Source organism: Gekko japonicus, unplaced genomic scaffold (assembly GCF_001447785.1).
Source record: "Gekko japonicus isolate JY-2015 unplaced genomic scaffold, Gekko_japonicus_V1.1 scaffold384, whole genome shotgun sequence".
In the NCBI taxonomy this organism is placed as follows: domain Eukaryota; kingdom Metazoa; phylum Chordata; class Lepidosauria; order Squamata; family Gekkonidae; genus Gekko; species Gekko japonicus.
The window spans coordinates 650,636-666,366 of NW_015175980.1; the positions used below are offsets into that span (position 1 = coordinate 650,636).

Consider the following 15,731-nt stretch of genomic DNA (forward strand, 5'->3'; position numbering starts at 1 on the left):
ACAATAAGTTGATCCAGTTCAACTTTCCCCAGGCTGTTCACAAAAGGGATACAGAGAGATCCCGTAAGAGATTCCAGGTATTCAGCACTAAAGGAAAGATTTAAAACAAGGAAGGTGGAATGGTGAAATAGAGCAATGGAGCAAATTTGGGGATCTGCTGCATGCAGAATGCATGAAGGAAGGAATCAAGCTTTTTGAGTGGAATTTAACATGTATGAAAGCATATTAGTTATATATCATGTTTCAGTTCCACATTTTCCCACCACTAAAATTGTTAAGGGAAAAACAATTACACATAAAAAGCGGTTAAAATGAAAAACTTACGGGAGAACAGATAAGAGATAAGGAGGAATGGATACGTTGGAGATGAGCCAAAATTTCCATGCCAAACAATTGATCTGGGGGGGGAAACACACCAAGATACTTTTAAAGAATCATTCTTTCTCTTGCCAAATTGTAGGAAAGCCGGATTCGAGTCCAGTAGCCCCTTAAAGACCAACGAGATCTCCATGGTATGGAGCTTTCGAGAGTCAAGCGCTCCCTCGGTAAGATACTAAACCTGAATTGCGACAAGCCTTAGCTTATCGTCATTGTCGTCATCGTCATTATACACATTTCTTACATAAAGAAATTCAATCTTTGACAGGACCAGAGGACTGACCTGCAGAAAGGCAGTCTCTCCCCCCCCTCTTTCTTCTTCTTCTTCTTCTTCTTCTTCTTCTTCTTCTTCTTCTTCTTCTTCTTCTTCTTCTTCTTCTTCTTCTTCATCTTCATCATCATCATCATCATCTATCTTTCATCATCGTCGTCATCCATCTATCCTCTTCTTCATCACCATCAGAATCATCTATCTTTCTATCTTTCATCTATCATCTATCTATCTTTCATCATCATCATCAATCTATCTTCTTCATCATCACTATCATCTGTCTGTCTTCTTCTTCTACATCATCATAATCATCATCTATCGAAGAAGAAGAGAAAAGAAGAGATTGGATTTATACCCCACCCTTCACTACCCAAAGGAGTCTCAGAGCAGCTTACAAACCCCTTTCCCTTCCCCTCCCCACAACAGACACCCTGTGAGGTAGGCGGGGCTGAGAGAGCTCTGACAGAAACTGCTCTTTTCCAAGAACAGCTCTTATCAGAACCATGGATTGCCCAAGGTCATTCAGCAGCTGCGAGTGGAGGAGTGGGGAATCAAACCTGGTTCTCCCACATTAGAGTCCATGCACTTAACCACTACACCAAATTGGCAAGGTTTGAATCCCATCTTGCAAAGGGAGCTTTGACTCTTAAAAGCTTATAACCTAGAAATGTTGTTTTTAAAGTCTTTAAAGTGCTACTGGACTCAAATCTTGCTCTCCTATTGCAGTCCAGCACAGCCACCCCCCTGGAATTATAGGAACAAAGCAAAAGAGGTTGTAACATGGCTTATTTGCTGGCTTTTCTACTATAGCACCATGTCTCTCCATCCTTTGCCTCGGCAATTTCACTCTGAACAACCATGTGTATTCTATGGCTTGTTGCTGTAATAAATGGCTGACTGACTGACTGGCTCTTGGATTGCTCATTGCTTGTAAAGGAGATAACAAGACCTCTCTGTAGTATTGATCAATTGCCACTGTAACGAAACACCTCTCTGACTGGGCAGGACGTCTTCTTTTTTTTAGTGGTTACTTTCCCGCTATATAGAGCAGTATATGGAAGTGATCGTCACCTAGTCAGCTGTACAGAAATTTTGTTGATGAAATATGGCAGAATAATCTCCTGCGCCTGTCAACTTTCTGAACAACTGACTTAATTTAAGACAGAAGCAACTGAAAACAGAAAATGTACATATTTGTAAACTGGAAAAATGGTGGGCCCTTGGCTTAATAATACAGCACATTCTTTACATACAGAAGTCTAGTCCTTGGCAGGACCAGAGCACTAACTTGGGAGAAGCAGTTTCATATACATATGTATGTATATAGGTGTATACATACATATGTATGCGTTTGCGTAGTAAAGCCTATGTTCTGTATATCTATAGAAGAACAATATTCAAGTTCAGTAGCACCTTAAAGACCAATGAGGTTTCCAGGATATAACCTTTTGAGAGTCAAAGCTTCCTTCATCAGATACCTGGCAGTATCTGACAAAGATAGCTTTGACTCTCGGCTTTCAAAAGCCTATACCCTGGGACCCTTGCTGGTCTTTAAGGTGCTACTGGATGATTTTCTTCTGGATTTCTTTTCACAGGGATGCCAGCCTCCACATGGGACCTGGGGATCGCCTGGAATTACAGCTCATCTCCAGACTACAGAGATCAATTTCCCTGGAGAAAACTAATGGTTTGGAGGGTGGACTCTACAACGTTGTACTTCCAACGGGCTCCATCCCCAAATCTCTAGGAGTTTTCCAACCTGGATCTGGCAAACCTACCCCCCAGCTGCCAGTGGCCACGGGGGACTTGGCAACCCTACCGGCAGACCAACACAGCTACCTGCCTGAAACTATGGATTTATAGGTCTCCCTGTGTTATGGACAAATGCCAAGTTCATCATGGTGGCAACTTAAAAGGTTTTCAGCACATACAAAATAAGAACATCAGAAGAGCCCTGCTAGATCAGACCAGTGGTCCATCTCGTCCAGCATCCTGTCTCACTCAGTGGCCAACCAGCTCCTCTGGACCATGGCATGGAAGCCAAGGTCTTCCTCTGATGCTGCCTCCTGGCTCTGGGATTCAGAGGTTTAGTGCCTCTGAAGACGGAGGTTCCCCTCAGTCACCATGGCTTGTAGCCATTGATAGGCTTATCCTCCATGAATCTGTCTAATCACCTTCTAAAGCTGTTTACTCCTATGGCCATCACTACATCCTCTGGCACCGAATTCCACATTTTAATCATTCTCTGTGTAAAGTAGTAGTTCCCCTTTTGTCTGTCCTAAACCTACTGTCCATCAGCTTCATTGGATGCCCTCCAGTTCTAGTATTTGGGGAAAGGAAGAAAAATTTATCTTTGTCAATTCTCTCCACCCCATGCATACTTTTATAAACCTGTATCATGTCCCCCCTTAGTCATCTCTTTTCTAAACTGAAAAGTCCCAGACTCTTCAGCCTTCCCTCATAGGCAAGGTGCTCCAACTCCCTGATCATGTTGGTTACCCACCTCTGTACTTTTTCCAACCCTTCAATGTCCTTTCAGAGATACGGTGACCAGAACTGTACACAGTATACAGGGGCATTACAACATTGGCTGTTTTATTTTCAACTCGGTTCCTAATGATCCTTAACACAGAATTTGCCACTGCAGCACACTGGGTTGGCACTTTCATTGAGCTATCCACTACAGCCCCAAGATCATTTCCCCTCTCGGTCTCAACAAGTTCAGAACCCAGTAGCTTATACTTTAAGCTGGGATTTTCTTTGTCCCAATGTGCATCACCTTACAATAAAGTAAACAGAAGGCTTTGGTTTTTACCTGGTACGGTGAAAGTAAACGTAGATTCTTTTCAAAAACTTTGAAAACATTTAGAAATGAGATGGTGCCCATACTTTCAATCTGCCGACAGGTTACTCCTTTCACCAACTGGGCAATGCTGATTAAAAAAAAAAAAGATATGTACATACAAAGTAAGTCTAGCACGAGAGCTTAAGGAAGAGTATGGAATCATTTAATGACTGCTAAAATAACACAACTTGAGGCCAAAGAGAGCAAAAGACACACAAGCCACTAGTGAACTTGGAAAAGGATTTACATTTACATCGGTGTCTTCCACATGGGTTATCTGGCCCAAGTTCAATAATTTTGGGAAGCAGTGTCCCCCCCCCCCCATTTCCCCACAGTATTCTGGTGCGTTTCTGCACCTCTAGGGTTTTCTGTGGCTTTTCTCCACTCTTTCTCAAACCTGCTCTGCTCCAAGGCTTTGGGAAAGATCTCAGTAAAACCTAAATGGCTGCTGGGTATTTGGGAAAGTCTGGATTTTCCAGCCCACTTGGCAGCCATTTCCCCCTGATCCTGCTGCCGTGGCTGCAGTTTTCTCCCCCAAGCCACTGTGGCATCTTATTATTTTAAAAATCTGCCCTAGAATATCGATATGCCGTTGTACCAACAGGTGTAGCAGTTTCTCTGAATTCCGAGCGTTTATTTTTAAAAATGTAAGTCTCTGGCCCCTACTCTTGCTGCCCTATAAGGTAAAAGGCAAGGGAAGACGTGAACACCTGAAACTGCATTCTACTGAATGAGACCCTTGGTCCATCAAGGTCAGTATTGTCTCCTCAGCCTGGCACTGGGTCTCCAGGGTCTCAGGCAGAGCTGTGTTTCACATCACCTGTTGCCTGGTCCTTTAAACTGGAGATGCTGGGGATTGAACCTGGGACCTATTGCACGCCAAACAGATGTTCTACCACAGAGCCACAACCTCTCCCAGGGGCTAGAAACTTCCTTTTCAAAAAAAATGAAAGCTATGAATTTAGAGAAACAGAGACACCTGTTGGTACAACCATAATTAATTCACTCATTATTGAATGGCAGTGTGTGTAGTATAGCCAGGAGATCCTAAGATTGTCTCGCAGGCAGAAGTTCTAGCTCTTTTAGCATTATGCACCGCTAGGTGGTGAGCTAGGCTTGTGTTTTTAAAGGGAACAGACGTTTCAGAGGTGGTTTGCCACTGCCTGCCTCTGCCTCATGCCCCTGGTATTCCTTGGAAGTCGCCCATCCAAATACTAGCCAGGGCCGACCCTGCTTAGCTTCCAAGATCTGACGAGATCAAGCTAGAGATCAGGGCAGTACAACAGTATATCCTGATAATTCAGGGCTCTTTTTGTAGCAGGAAATCCTTTGCATATTAGGTGACACACCCCTAATGTAGCCAATCCTCCTAGAGCTTACAGAGCTCTTCGGGGCTACTGTAAGCTGTTGGAGGATTGGCTACATTAGGGGTGTGTCACCTAATATGCAAAGGAGTTCCTGCTACAAAAAGAGTCCTGCTTATAAGGATATTTGAGCGCTGATTTCAAAAACAAACTGCAAAAGACCTGGTGCCCGGGGAGGGGTGGCCACTTCCAGGGGGTTAAGGCAGGGAAACTGCAGGGGATCCTGCAATATGGAAGCCCCGTTGCCATCTAAAGCTGCACCTGCAATGGGGAAACCACAAAATCCCATCCCTGTGGAAGAAACTATTAAAGAAACAGATACATTTCCCTTCTTTTCATGTCCCATAACATGCTGTCGGACATATTACAAGCTTTACAGCCTCTTTTCCTTTCTCTTGGGAAAGCGCCATAAGATTTATTATCTCTTTAAGGAGACAGACGAAAGATATGAGGAGCATATTTTAATACCCACAGTCGTTTTTAGGACTGTATCATTGTGTTATTTGAATCAGCGGATGGTTCTGCGGACTCATACAAAATAAAAAGCAAACAAACCTGATTGCACGGACCCTGGAGAGGACACAAGGAAAACAGTAATATACAGTACAGGCCACAAGTCTGTCTAATTCTGTCAGTGAACAGCCCACAACGACTTAATTTGTGGCTGGTTCCTGATCCCCTGGTGTGAACCACCTGTGTCCATTTTTCTAGCTGTGTTTGGAGCATAAAACTTTGACAGCACTGTTGACACACTCTCTCTCTGGCCCGATGACTGAAGAAAAGTAAAAAAGGTAAAGGTAAAGGTTCCCTTGCTCGAAAGCCAGTCGAGTCCGACTCTAGGGTTGCGGTGCTCATCTCCGTTTCAAAGCCGAAGAGCCAGCGCTGTCCGAAGACGTTTCCGTGGTCATGTGGCCGGCATGACTAAACACCGAGGCGCACGGAACGCTGTACAGGACTCAAATAGGTCCGGCATCAGCATGCCTTCAGGTGGGGCAGCCTGCCCCCCCCCCGCTCACTTGTGAGAACTCCATCGCTCATGGTCCCGGCTGCACACTCTGGCCGGTGCCATCAGGGGGAATGCTGAGGGCAGTGCAGCTGGCTGTAAGCATGGGCAGTGGGAGGACTTGCTAGTGGGGCAGGGGAAGGATGCACGGGCAGAAAAGGGGGCGCATGGCTGCGTGGGTGGGAAGGGGTCCCCCAAGAACTCTCTGCCCAGTGCCCCCCAAACTCTGGAACTCAAACATAGAAGACTAACTTTTTCAGGGGACATAAGCTTTCAAAGGCTGAGATCCACTTCATCCTTCCATTACAAAAAGGATTATCTACATTCATGGGAATGTTTGCTGAGTCAATTTGGCCCTTTCTGCACTGACGGCTAGCTCTGGAGAATCCGAGGAGTCAAGCCTTAAGGGTTGACTTCACATTTCCTTGCATTCCCTCTGCACTGGTTTTTCTCCTCTGGTTTATTTATCTGTATATTCTGTATGCATTCTGCATCTACAAGCAAAACCCACATTTTTTGAGCTAACTGGCTGCCAACCTTTTCCTCCCTCCATAATTCTGCAACAAGAAAGGGAAAGGGGGGGGGGAATCCAGGCCCGCACATGCAAGATGGACACATTTGGGAGCATGGAATCCCCTAGTCCTTCATATTTACTGATCCCTTCTTATGCTCTCTCTGGCTTTTTAAACGTTTGCCAGAGTGGGAGGACACGTCCTCTTTTGTCTTTGGAGAAGGAGGGAAACAAAACAGAACAGGGAGGGAGCGTCAACCTAAAGAGAGAGAGGCGGAAACGGGGGGAGGGCAGTGGGCAGCACTCAAATACCCACAGAAACAATTCTACTTTAGAAAGGATTAGCGATTCGAAAGCGGATGAGAACACAGAATCGCAGTTTCTGTAGCTGTGGGGCAACAGTGTGCTGGAAGCAGTCTGAATGCAGGTTCCTGTAAAACAAATGCAGAAACAAGAGAAAGCTCCGACGCAAACTGGAGTGAAAGCAGGAGGGAATGCAGAATGGAAGAATAGGATGCGCTCAGAAACGGAGGCAAAATATGGGTGCTAATGAGCTCCTGCAGCTCTTTTTCTAGGAGAAGACCCCTGGCCATGACTGAGGCTCGATAGACCTGTGGTTCGACTTAAGAACATAAGAAGAGCCCTGCTGGATCAGATCAATGTCTATGATCCCATTTCTTACCTTAATAGGTCAGAAGGAGGAGTCTTCCTTGACAATAATTCATAGAGAAACAAGGCCTGAAATCAAGATACAGGACTGTTGATAGGAAGTGCTTGTTAAATATATCTGTTAATATATTTTTTTGCACCGTTTCTCAAGTATCAGTTTCCAAAGAGCATTATTGAAAGTAAAAACCACAAAACATCAGTCAGAATCTAAACACTAACCATCCACAAATTAAGCCAAACAGCAGCATGGGCCACACATAAAAAAATTAATTAGTTCAGCTTGAACCATCTCTTTAGTTGGTGGGGAGCAGGCATATAAGGTGCTCGATCTGAACGCGGGGTCTCTGAGTTAAAAGCACCACTATGATAGCTTGCAAGATGAGGAACTACTTGGCTGTTCTCTATGGCTCTTCAGTGCCACCACTGCAGATGGCCAAGTGGTGATATTACAGCTACCAGCTCAATGGGGTCAGGTGACTCAATGAGCCAATGGACTTTCACTGGGTCCTATAAAACTGATTCTTCTGGTCTGACTACTCAACCCTGATGTAACTGAGCTGTTTTCAGATCCTTCAGCTTGCTAGACTGGACAGTCCACTCAGCGGCTTGCCATAAGAACAATCCCTACCAAATCCAGGCCTAAGCCGGCTATCCTTGTGTCTTCAAATCTATAAGCAAAATACCATCAGCATTAAGTACCTGACTGGGCTTTAATTCTTTGTCTTTCACCAGTGAAGAGTTGAAGCCTTCTTCCTTCCATAAATCGAAAAGAGAAACTTCTTTGAAAAAGGCTCCTTGGATGTCAGCGATCACCGATGACAGTTCTGCGGATGCAACCATCTAGAGAAGGTTCATAAGGAAGAAATTCAGGGGACATCCCAGCATATATCATCATTTATTGATCTTGTGCAGCTCCCTTTCATTTTCACGAGAAGAACCGTGCAACTGTTCAAGAAACGACTCCTGTTCAAAGTACATCTCAACAAACTCTGCAGGGCTTTGCGACAGTGTGAAGGCAGCTATGTCAGTTCAGCTCTGAGCATTTCTGGGAATCGCGTCCTTTGTAATACTGCAATTCCTCCATTTGTTATTGACTTAATTTCTTTCCCACCACCTACAACCCTCAAAACAGCTTAGAAAATGAGTCAAAGTCCAATAAATTAGCAACGTGCATATATACAAAGCACGTGAACGCAAATCTTGCCCCACAACTTCTACTGAGTCACCCCATTGGTCTACCAAGGTCAGCATTGTCTACTTTGACTGGCAGAGGCTCTCCAGGGTCTCTGGCGGAGGTCTTCATATCACCTGATTTGTTTAACTGAAGATGCTGGGGACCGAACCTGGAACTTTCTGCATTCAAAGCAGATGTTCTATCAATGAGCCATGGTCGATTCCTAAATGATGCCACCTTCTACTGAAGCGGATTCTTGATCTGTCAAGGTCAGCCTTGTCTATTCTGGCAATGTTTCTCCTTCTGGCTGGAAATGCCAATGTTTGAACCTAGAACTTCCTGCATACCACTGAACCATGGCTGATCCCCAAAGGATGCTGCCTTCTACTGACTCAGACTCTTGATCAGTCTTGTCAACTCTAACCAGCAGCAGCTCTCCAGTGTCTCAAGCAGAGGTCTTCTCCATCATGGGCTACTTTATCCTTCCGACTGGAAATGCAGGAGCCTGAACCTCGGACCTTCTACATGCAAAGCAGATATTCTAACCACAGAATCGTGGCCCAGCCAGGACAGACTAATGTCCTGAGGGCTGCTTCCATTCCAGGCTGATTTCTTTTCCATCTCTTTCTTAGGGAAGCTATCCTTTACACCATAAAGGGTTTCTGCATTTTTGGCAAAAACTAAAAGCACCAAGTGGTGCAAGCCACTGATGAGCCAATAAGCAAAAGAGGCTGAGCAAATGCAAGACTTTGCATGCCAAGAGGCTGCTTAATCCCATTCATTCCTATCGGAGTCAGAGATTGGAGACACCAGCATGCGGGCAAACAGAAAATCCGTTACCTTCCGGAGGATCCCTTGTTGTTGTGCCGGTGACAGATCAGATGCGTGTTGAGCCAGCGTGCCTCTGATCACCTGGGAGAGCTCTTTGGAGCTCATGCTGTGGAAAGACTCAGCAGCGATCCCCATCACCAAAGCACCCATTTGACTGATGTTATGAAATGATAATGCCTACGGGAAGAGCAAAGCCCATGCAAAACGGCATAAGGACAGTCCTGATGGGACCAGACCAGTGGTCCATCTAATCAAGCATCCTGTTTCACCCTGGAAATCTTCTTGGTCTCTGAGATGCGACTGGACCCGAATCTTGATCTTCTCCTGCAGACCAGCACGGCTACCCACCTGAAACTGTTTCACAAAGCGGCTGACCGATTGCCTTGGAGGGCCAACCAACAGGTCATAAGCGCCAGCAACCTCCCTTGATATTGCCTCTTTACACTGGGTTGTAATGCCTCTGAATATGGAGGTTCCCTTTATTCACCATGGCTGGGGCCACTGATGGACCCTTCCTCCATCAGCCTGTCTAACCTCCATTTAAAGCCATCACTAACTGGATAGCCCTGGATAGCCCCATCTTGTCAGATCTCAGAAGCTAAGCAGGGTCAGCCCTGGTCAGTGTTTGGATGGGAGACCACCAAGGAAGACCAGAGTCGCTACACAGAGGCTGGCAATGGCAAACCACCTCTGAATCTTGCTTGCCTTGAAAACCCCACAGGATGGCCATAGGTTGGCTGCGACTTGGTGGCAAAAAAAAAAGAATGCTTGTGGTCACAATCAGTGTTCCCTCTAAGCTGAGTGAGTGTGAGCCAGCTCACAGTTTTTTAGCCTCCGGCTCACACACTTTTGTCTCAGCTCAGGAAGGATGGCTCCAGAGCAGACTAATTTATGCAGTAACCAAATCGCTTGCTCACAACTTTAATGCCAGTCGCTCACAAAGTAGAATTTTTGCTCACAGGACTCCATAGCTCAGAGGGAGCGTTGGTCACAATATGGAATGGTATGGTGTATAGCCTGACTTCATCAGATCTCGAAAACTAGACAGGGTCAGTCCTTGGAGGGGAGACCATCAAAGAAAATATTGCAGAGGAAGGCAATGGCAAATGTCCTCTGCTTCTCTCTTGCCTCGAAAGCCCATTGCTGGGGTCACCATAAGTTGGTTATGGCTTGATGGCGCTTACATACATACATCTGCTTGTGGCCATCACTACCAGCACTAGTTGCTGTAGATTTTCCGGGATGTGTGGCCGTGGGCTTGGCATTGTAGAACCTGACGTTTCGCCAGTAACTGTGACTGGCATCCTCAGAGGTATAAACACAGAAAGATGGAGTACTCTCTGTGTCAAGGAGAATTCTATCTTTCTGTGTTTATACCTCTGAGGATGCCAGTCACAGTTACTGGCAAAACGTCAGGTTCTACAATGCCAAGACCACGGCCACACATCCCGGAAAATCTACAGCAACTAATGAACTCCGGCCGTGAAAACCTTCGACAACTAGCAGCACTGTCAGTGATTTACACAATTCACTAAGTCATTGAGTGAAGACGTGTTCCCTTTTGTCTGCCCTGCAATTAAGGATAGCTAAGGACAAGAGCTTTAAAAAATGGGCTGGATCCAAAGGGCACCCTTTCGTTTACCACCACATCCCCCCCCCCCACTTTTCTTGCAAGGAGCTCAATGAGCTTTATATTAGAATGAGCTTTATATTAGAATGGGGATTTGAACCCAGGTTTTTCTCCTCCCAGAATCTAACGCACAAACCATTACACCTCTTTGTCCCTTTTGCATGAAGGCGTCTTTCACTCAAGGAAAAGCTGCTTTGTCCCTCGTGTGTGGAAAAAAGTGAAACTAATCCCAAAGATGTCCTTCGCACAAGGGTCCATTTCCTTCCATTCACAGTGCTCTGGAGCCAACCCATAACTGGTACATGTGCATTATGCACATGTAAATCTCCAAGGCCCTGACCTGTATGGCCCAGGCTAGACCGATCTCGTCAGATCTGGGTTTGGACCGGGTTAGTATTTGGATGGGAGACTACCAAGGATATCCAGGGTCGCTACCTCTGTTCGGCTCTTGCCTTGGAAACCCCATGGGTTGCCACATTAGCTATAACTTTTTAATGTGTATTTGTGTGTGTGTTTGTGTGTGTGCCTGGTTGTCTTCTGGCAACCCTTAGTGGAGCTCAGACATTTCAGAGACTTGGCTTGCTATCTTGCGTCTTGGCCCTGGTATTCCTTGGAGGTCTCCCATCCAAGCACTTGCCAGGGTCAGCCCTGCTTAGCTTCTGAGAACCGATGAGATCGGGCTTGCCTGGGGCATCCAAGTCAGGGCAAGTTACCAGCAAGCCTTCAAGTGTGATTTCTCCCATCAAATGTAGATTTTTTTGAGCCTCTCACGTCCTTTCTGGGTAGACATGAATATTTTAAAAATAGATTAAAAGGGAGAAACCTTTTGTATTCAGTGTTTATTCCAGGCAATGTATATTTATGTTCGTTGTACAGACACGGGGAAAACGAAATATTATTATCTTGCTTTAACCTGAGGAAGAGTTTTGCATAATTCAAAAGCAAGTATTGCACACTGAAAACTTAAGGATGCTCTTTGTAAATCCATGATTTGGTTATCCCGGGCAATTTTGCTCCAAAGAGCCAACACTGCAACCTGGTTTTGACTCCCCTTACGAAAAATACTTTAAAGCATACCTTTTCATATGCAAGGTATTTGCTGGCTAAAATCACCAGTTGACTCTTGGCCCATCCGGAGACTTGGTTTAACGTTGAAATTGCGTTGTGAACAGCCTCAGGCGAGAGAGATTCCAGCTGACTGGATGTCAGCCCCACAACCGCGTCCGAGAGCAACCCGAGGGTGTCATTCAAGGTCTGGTTTTCCGTGGCAACATCGAGAAGCTGAGATTTGAGCTGAAACCGCAAAACCACATTGAAGGTAATAAAACAAGGCATGTTTTCTGAGCTTGGCTTTCCGTTGTTTCTCTGATCGGCAGCCACATTTTTGAAAAAGACTTTTACATCAACAACACACCTTCTTGATGGGCTCAAAGGCCCAAATTGAAAAGGAATCTTCTTTCCTCTTCCAGCTAGATAAAAGTTGATGTGGTCAGGCCAAAAAGAACCGAACCCTGTCCTCACCTTTTGGATTCCTGCTTGAAAGCCTTGCAGCTGGTTACATTTAATCATCTGGTGAAGTAAAACACGGGCCACAGTGGCGTCCATCTGCTCTAGGTTGTCATAAAAACAAACAAGCAAACCTAACCTGTGTGAGAGAATGGAGAAATCTGCAGATTTTTACCTGCAAATGTCGTGCATGTATATACTGGGCGGCCAACAGGTAGCAAATTATTTTCAACAAAATGACAGCAGTACCAAGAGTGGACATTACGTAGATAGAGATCAATGCGCAACAGGGGGAGCGGGCATAAATGCAGTGGAGCCTGATTCCTGGTTTGCGAGCATGGAGTCTATGCACTCAGGAAGTGTGCATGCACAGTCTCCCTCCCTGTGATAGGGAATATTTGAAAAAGCTTTTCCAAGAGCTAGGCTAGACGTCTCTGGAGGACAGTCATGACATACCCATTCCAATCCAATTTTAACTGAGGGATTCCATCTTTTAAAGGTATTTTAATGGTCTCTCTCTAACTGGAGGATTGTGTGACGGACTGTCAAGGGTTAATGCCTCACAGAGTCTGAGAACCTTTGAGTGACAGGTGCTTCAAACAGGCCTTAACTCTTGATGGTCCGTCACAGCTTTTTTTATTGATATGATTTTAGACCGCTGAATGTGGCTTTAAGTTGTTATTACGGCTGGATGTCAACCCCACGATTGTGTGCAAATTTTCTGTGTTATTTTCAAAATATTTTCAAAAGACTTTTGCACCACTGTTGTTGATTTAACGATTTTACTGTAGTGCTTTTACTCTGTGAGCTGCCTTAAGCAGGACTCCAGAGAGGCAATATATAAATGTTCCCAACAGATCACTCAAACAAACGTCTTGATTGTGTCCTTCCGCCTCTCCCCAACATGATGATATCGCTTTCGTATGATGTCATCACATTAGGGACTCCCCACCCCCTCCAGTAATGCCCCCCAAAGTTCCCCGCTGGGGACTTTGAGGGGACCTGGCAACCCTATGTAAGGGGGAGATGTTCCACCAGGCTTTTGTTTGAGGACAGCAGCTGTTTTTCACCATAGCTGGCACCCTCCTCTTTTCTTCCATCTTATCCGCTTTGGCTTCCTCCATAACCTTCCTGCGAGATGGAAGAACTGATGGTTTTAAGGGCTTAACGTTGTTTTTAATAATGTCATGATGTGTTATGTCCACTGACCGCCACTAGGTGGAGCTTGACTCCAAAAGAACAATGGGGACTAGGATCCTGAGACTCCTAGTCAGGACCTATAGGAACTGTGGCGGGAAGTTCAAACCCGCCAATGGGACCTGTGGGTGGCAACCGGGGACTGTATATAGTTGGTTGTTCGACCGTTTGTTTGTTGTTGTGTTGTGTGCCAGTAAAGTATGAGCTGCTAATCACTCAGCGTCTGTCTTCACTACGCATCGATCCCAGTACACAACATGATGATATTTTTAACCTGCTGTAAATCGCCCAGAGCCCTGTGCACTCAGGGATTGGGCGATCCATACATTTAAAATATAAATACAGTAAATAAATAATGAATAAACAAACTCAGGCCTCTGACTGGGGGTATAACCCTCCCCACTCGTCTCCCAATGTGTGGAAGAAGAGCAAGCTTGCGCTGTCCCTTGCGCCTGCCCTCTCCAGGGCTCAGTTAGCCAGCTTCCTACAGCAGTGGTAGCTACTACCCCCCTCGCATGAGGCTGTGTGGAAGGGTGGCAGTGATTCTGGGGCCTGCTCCTGGACTTTTCCTTAGGGACCCAGAATCTTTAAAGCTCCCCCTGTCCTCACAGCCAGGCTGCAAAAAGTCCCTCTAAAAGGCAACTGAGAACTCAATGCCAAATGTCTTCTTGCCTATAGAGAGTTGATGTGTTTCTCATGTCAAATCCTGAGGCGTTGATTCTTTCCAAGAAGGCCTGCGCAAGGCCCGGTGTGATGTCATACACGGTATCTAGCTGCTTGGTTGCGTTGTCGTAACTGATGAACAGCCTCATCTGATTAGTGTAGATAAGGGGGGTGGGTGTTACAAGGAACCGAGATTAACAAAAAACATGATCATATTCATATTAGGCACAATTACTACAGACAAAAGACCTTTAGTTCTGGTATAGCCTCTTGGCCACGCAAAGTACCATTGGGACGTTAGAAAATGGTCAACACAAGGTCTGTTTTGGCATGAATATTTATGTAGTTCTGTACAACTCTACTGGCTTTCTAGTCCAGAATGAATACTTTTATTTAGTCCAGAATTAATACTTCTATTTTCCGGAAGAACTTTGGACTGAACTAAACACTGCGCATCCCTCGGCAGAAAATGGGGGTGGGTTACCAGTAGAAAGACGAAGGCTTAGACCACATCGCTGGTGTCACTCAGGAAGTGACATCATCATGCCACCAGCTTCTACCATTGAGTTTTTTGCCCAAATACCAGAGCATCGCCTGGAAGTCGCTGACATGATTAAGTCACTTATTGTGCAACACTGGCAGCTTGGCCTAGGCCTTCTTCTTTCTACTGGTAAGTCCTGTCAGCCGGCTGATCAGTGGCTGGGGGGGCAGGGCCTAGCAGTGGGAGACCCCCGCCTCTACTAGGGGAGGGCCTGGCAAACCAAATCAGGCTGTTATTGATTTACTTACTTCATTTATACACCCCCTTTCTCCTCAATGAGGACCCAAAGCGGCTTACATCATTTTCTCCTCCATTTTCTCCTCACAACAACCTAATGAGGTAGGGTTAGGCTAAGTGTATGTGACTAGCCCAAAATTACCCCAGCAAGCTTCCATGGCAGAGAGGGGATCTGAAAAAGGATCTCCCAGATCTGAGTCCTGCACTCTTGCCACTATCCCACACTGGCTCCATTGCTGTTGAGGCTTCCAACTCTTCTGATTTTTGCTGTGTTTTGTATTTTATATGCTACCTGGCTTCTTGCCCTGAGGACCTTGTTAGGTGGAAAGGTGACTTATAGTGCCATCCTAAGCAGAATTACATTCTTTTCAGTACACTGAAGTCACTGGGTTAAAAAGAGCGTAACTCTTGTTCAGGATGGTGCACAGTTACTCCAGTGCACCTTCTAACCAGTGCTGCTTCTTGCTCTGACTGAGGGCTGCTGGGAGCAGGGGGTGGGCCTTGTTGCATGTGCCCACCCCCTGGGCTCTTTACTGCCGGAGCTCCGCTCCTGTGCGCTCCTGCAGGAAATGACCCCTGCTAACACTACAATCCTATGCAGAGCTACCCCCATCTAAGTCCACTGAAATTAATAAGCTTAGACCAGAGTAACTCAGAATAAAATTATGTTGTCTGTTTTCCCCCTCCTTTAAATTAACTTACCAATGTGGTTAATGCAAAATTAAAGGAATGAAAAGGACATTTAAAATTCTAATGATGCTTCGTAAAATATTCAAGATGAATGATATAACTATTACAGAGTTTCTCTGAAGAGCCTGCAGTGACCACCCCAATAGACAGCTATGCCAGTTCTTTCATTCATCGGCTCTCAGCAAACTTTCAAGGCAAACTTGCTTCCTGCCACATTTTGT

The 15,731-nt window shown here is 45.6% G+C and overlaps 1 protein-coding gene across 1 annotated transcript in view; it reads right to left on the reverse strand.

The window, feature by feature from the left end:
• Positions 1-15,731, reverse strand: part of OTOA (otoancorin) — a 90,527-nt gene that overhangs the window by 59,808 nt on the left and 14,988 nt on the right. Inside the window, exons 9-17 of the mRNA XM_015426187.1 lie at positions 14,052-14,191; positions 12,198-12,321; positions 11,754-11,969; positions 9,056-9,223; positions 7,741-7,881; positions 7,055-7,110; positions 3,465-3,582; positions 325-398; positions 24-87 (exon numbers count right to left, since the gene is read on the reverse strand). Of these exons, the coding sequence (XP_015281673.1) occupies positions 24-87; positions 325-398; positions 3,465-3,582; positions 7,055-7,110; positions 7,741-7,881; positions 9,056-9,223; positions 11,754-11,969; positions 12,198-12,321; positions 14,052-14,191 (1,101 nt within the window). The remainder of the gene's footprint in view (positions 1-23; positions 88-324; positions 399-3,464; positions 3,583-7,054; positions 7,111-7,740; positions 7,882-9,055; positions 9,224-11,753; positions 11,970-12,197; positions 12,322-14,051; positions 14,192-15,731) is intronic.